General features: G+C 31.0%; 1 protein-coding gene across 1 annotated transcript in view; it reads right to left on the reverse strand.

The window, feature by feature from the left end:
• Positions 1 to 1,554: 1,554 nt before the first annotated feature.
• LOC137645533 (copper-transporting ATPase 1-like) overlaps positions 1,555 to 5,173 on the reverse strand; it is a 27,237-nt gene continuing 23,618 nt past the window's right edge. Inside the window, exons 12-13 of the mRNA XM_068378337.1 lie at positions 3,711 to 3,848; positions 1,555 to 1,620 (exon numbers count right to left, since the gene is read on the reverse strand). Coding sequence (XP_068234438.1) covers positions 1,555 to 1,620; positions 3,711 to 3,848 — 204 coding nt within the window. The remainder of the gene's footprint in view (positions 1,621 to 3,710; positions 3,849 to 5,173) is intronic.

Genomic DNA, 5,173 nt, shown 5'->3' on the forward strand with positions numbered 1-5,173 from the left:
TTCCTCACTGGAGTATTTTTCCCTGTTGGAGCCCTTGGGCTTATAGCATCTTGCTTTTCCAACTAGGGTTGTAGCTTGGCTAGTAATAATAATAATAATAATAATGTAAGCAGATCTAGGTGTCTTGTTACTTGAGTTCAGTTAGCAACACATCCGCCTGTGAGGTATACAGTAATCAATGAATGCTATTTCTGGTTTGGGCAGTTATTCTCAACACTTGGTTCTAAGGCAGATACCAGGTTCAATGTTTACCCCAATAGTATACCTAAAAACTTAAGAAGGACACTCCAAAATCAAACCATTGTTCTCTAGTCTTGGGTAGTGCCGTAACCTCTGTACCATGGTCTTCCACTGTCTTGGGTTGGAGTTCTCTTGCTTGAGGGTACACTCGGGCACACTATTCTATCTTATTTCTCTTTCCCTTGTTTTTTTTAAAGTTTTTATAGTTTATATAGGAAATATTTACCTTAATGTTGTTACTCTTCTTAAAACATTTTATTTTTCCTTGTTTCCTTTCCTCACTGGGCTATTTTTCCATTTTGGGGTCACAGGACTAATCGAATCCTGCTTTTCCAACCAGTGTTGTAGATTAACAAATAATAATAATAATAATAATAATAATAGTAATGGCTGCATCGGCAGAGTTTATTTTCTTATCCAATTTTTCTATTTTCCGGATAATTCTCTTCTCTAGAGCGCTACAATCAGCCAGCAGACTTGAAAAATTCATCAGTCGAGTGAATGACAAAATCGGGAAGACTTTTCACGTATATTCTCATAAAATACAAGTCAAACTTTTGGTACAAAATAGTAAAAACTACGACGCGTTTCGAGGATAAGTCCTTCCTCTTCTTCAGGTAGAGAGTGAGGTGGATGCTGCAGTCGGGTGGTATTTATACCCAGGATCAGGATTACAAGTGAAAGGGCTGGAATTTTCATTGGTTTTCATTGGTTGATCGGAGCTGATATGATATGGTGTCCGATGCAGCCATTACTTTTAACTCAACCTGCCTAAAAGAGGGTCTCCTACCACAATAATATAATAATAATAATAATAATAATAATAATAATAATAATAATAATAATAATAATAATAATAATAATAATAATAATGACATTAAATATGATTTCTGAGCTGTATTTAAAGTGGGTGAAACTAACCAGAGTATTTTTATGATGAGCAAACGTACCAAGAAAGTTGGTGAAAATAACAAGTGTGTGCTTGAAATATGCCAAGAAATATCAAGAGGCTTACAGGTCAAGACAATAAATGTACGATTTTGCAATGAAGAATTTTCTTTTTAACTTCTGATTCCGAATTTGTAGGAAAACTAATTAAGATTAATAATAATAATAATAATAATAATAATAATAATAATAATAATAATAATAATGATAATAATAATTATAACATATTGGAATCATGGGAATAAAGATAGAAGGATTCTCACATGGAAGTGAATTTATTCAAAAAATCGAATGTTTATTCATATTGGAATCATGGGAATATAAACAGGAAGGATTCCCACCTGGATGGTGAATTTATTCAAAATTCTAAAGTTTATTCAGCTTCTCCTCTACTGGAGTTTTTAGCTCCTTGTCGAAGAAACCTTGGTTAAACTAACAATCATAATCTTTATATATGATTAAGAAGATGAATTTTAGACATTAAATTGTAATGGAAAAAGAGGAATTTAATTTATTTTGCAAGGGTTCTAATGCAGCCAAAAGATAGGAAACATAAACTATATGGTACAGAAGCTAAGGCAAAACCAAAGGTTTGAGAACATTGGTTATGTAGAACAGAAGCCATTCCATAGCCAAAGGTTTAAGAATATTAGCTGCATGGAACAAAGGCAAGAGAATTTTAAGCATTTTCCAGAGAGACTATTACACACACACACACACACACACACACACACACACATATATATATATATATATATATATATATATATATATATATATATATATACATATATATATATTAAATTCTCTATGAATGAATGACAGTCCAATTTTCCTTTAATATCCAAAGCATAATTTTGAATAACTAATGGGAACACATTTAAGGCCCATTACTAATAACAATAATAATCATTGCATTTTTTGTGGCACTGGTTGAAAAATATATAAGTGGAAGTGTAACTTCAGAAGTTTCTTTCCTTACCGGGCTATTTTTCCCTGTTGGAGCCCTTGGGCTTATAGCATCCAGATTTTCCAACCAGGGTTGTAGGTTAGTTAATAATAATAATAATAATAATAATAATAATAATAATAATAATAATAATAATAATAATAAGTTTAAAAAGCAACAAGATTACTCTAATGAACAGTAAAAGTTGCAACTTTGAATAAAAGTTAATTACAAAATTCATTCATATAAATATATTACGATGTATATACAATTTTATATATTGTAAAAACTGTAAATGTATATTTTTCAATTAAAAAAAAAAGTTGCAACTGTGAATATCCATTATTACACCTTCCACATTATTATAATTATTATATATATTTTGCCTGACTGTTTTCCCCTGTATACCATTTTCCTTTGTCCTTTCCCAGAAACTTGTTTGCCTTCGTTTCACACTCCTTGTTCTTACTTGCTCCGCCCATCCTAAATTCCTTCGACCCCTAAATGTAATTTTGAATCATTCTTTCGACCCCTAAATGTAATTTGGAATCATTCTTTCGACCCCTAAATGTAATTTGGAATCATTCTTTCGACCCCTAAATGTAATTTGGAATCATTCTTTCGACCCCTAAATGTAATTTGGAATCATTCCTTCGACCCCTAAATGTAATTTGGAATCATTCTTTCGACCCCTAAATGTAATTTGGAATCATTCTTTCGACCCCTAAATGTAATTTGGAATCATTCTTTCGACCCCTAAATGTAATTTTGAATCATTCTTTCGACCCCTAAATGTAATTTTGAATCATTCTTTCGACCCCTAAATGTAATTTTGAATCATTCTTTCGACCCCTAAATGTAATTTGGAATCATTCTTTCGACCCCTAAATGTAATTTTGAATCATTCCTTCGACCCCTAAATGTAATTTTGAATCATTCCTTCGACCCCTAAATGTAATTTGGAATCAGTCTCCACCCAGCAACTAAACCAAGGACTTTGGTATCCGGCAGTGAAGCAGTCCCCTTTATTGGTAAGTATCCTTAATCTAAGTATAAGTGATGTTGTTGTCAGGGTTTAATAACAAATTGTGCTTTTGTTTCAAGTGTTCTCAATTTCCAGTGTGATTACTTTTCGAGACGTGGTTGTCATTTGTCCTATTGTGTCATTCCTGTCCATTATGACCTTTGTGTTCCTTTTATATGGACTTTAAGTTTAATTGTAATGTTTTGTAAATAATTTTTGCATTGTTATATCTAAATCTTGTTTGATCGTATTCTCATTCAAATACCTTTATTTTGTATTATTATTATTATGGTCCATTTGAACCCACCTGATAAAATGGTAAATTTCCCTTCTCTCTCACAGTCGTATAAATTGATTTCTATTTCAACATGCTAATGGGATAATTATCTTCTCTCTCTCTCTCTCTCTCTCTCTCTCTCTCTCTCTCTCTCCTCTCTCTCTCTCTCTCTCTCTCTCTCTCTCTCTCTCTCTCTCTATATATATATATATATATATATATATATATATATATATATATATATATATATATAATGTATAATTGTAAAATACCAGGAACACCCAAATACGAAAAAATGAACTCTGACCGGTTTCTACTTCATTTCCAACATCTTCAAGAGGAACAGTAAGAGCGAACATAAAATTCACTTGGATAAAGACGACCTGATTTGAAAAAGGAGACTCGTGTCTCTGGGATGGTTCAAAAAATGTTCAAAAGCTGACTTAAACACCTCTTACCTACTTAGAGACTTCAGCTGGTCGACCAAACTTATCTGTAGAAGAAAAAAATCAAGAATGAATGAGTGCCAGAAAATGTCAGCAAAAACTAGTTTACATTTATGACTGATATCATTAACACATTCTTTCCTCTTCTCATATAATGTGAAATATCTCTCTCTCTCTCTCTCTCTCTCTCTCCTCTCTCTCTCTCTCTCTCTCTCTCTCTCTCTCTCTCTCATATATATATATATATATATATATATATATATATATATATATATATATATATATATATATATATGTATGTGTGTGTGTGTATACATTAAGTATATACATACACAAAACACATAGATAAAAAAAATGTATATATATATATATATATATATATATATATATATATATATATATATATATATATACATACATATATATATATATATATATATATATATATATATATTATATATATTACATTAAAATTAACAAATTACACAATAAAGCAAATATTCATTGCGTAATCAAATATCTTCTATAAATTACCCACAAAAGTTACCAACTGCGCAATTAATTGTTATGACTATTAATTCTAAATTATTGTTTTATTTATTTTTTGTTCAACCACTTTTTTTTTGGAACCAGCGTCTTGTAAGCATACGTAAAATAATAATAATAATAATAATAATAATAATAATAATAATAATAATAATAATAATAATAATAATAATAATAATAATAAATAGCAGACACGTAGTTAATTCTAATAGTCAGGCCTTCTCCATCATGAGGCTCAATACTACACAGTGCTCTTACAAGTGTTATTCCAGCTGTGGCCAAGTTGTAGCAAATGTTTTCATGTTGAACAGGTCGGCGTAAGTCCTTTTACAGCATATACATGAAACATCTGTTTTAATGTTGTTAATGTTCTTAAAATATTTGTGGCTAATTGTTCATTACATCTTATATCGTTTACTTATTTCCTCATTTCCTTACTAGGCTATTTTTCCCTGTTGGAGCCCTTGGGCGTATAGCATCTTGCTTTTCCAACTAGGGTTGTAGCTTAGATAGTAATAATAATAATAATAATAATCCAGCCGCAGTTAGGTTTAAGATAGGCCAATAATTCGTGGTTAAATTGGGCAAAGAATCTCGTCCTAACGATCAATAGTTTAACAGGGAGTGCTGCCCCTTTCGAAATCTAGCTCGGCTTCCTGCAGGCCTCAAAGACCGGATAAAAGAAGGGGGTTATCATTCTGCCTTGTAAGAAAAGTGATTTATTTAAGAGAGTTGAAAGCTTA

Source organism: Palaemon carinicauda, chromosome 8, assembly GCF_036898095.1.
Source record: "Palaemon carinicauda isolate YSFRI2023 chromosome 8, ASM3689809v2, whole genome shotgun sequence".
Classification (NCBI taxonomy): domain Eukaryota; kingdom Metazoa; phylum Arthropoda; class Malacostraca; order Decapoda; family Palaemonidae; genus Palaemon; species Palaemon carinicauda.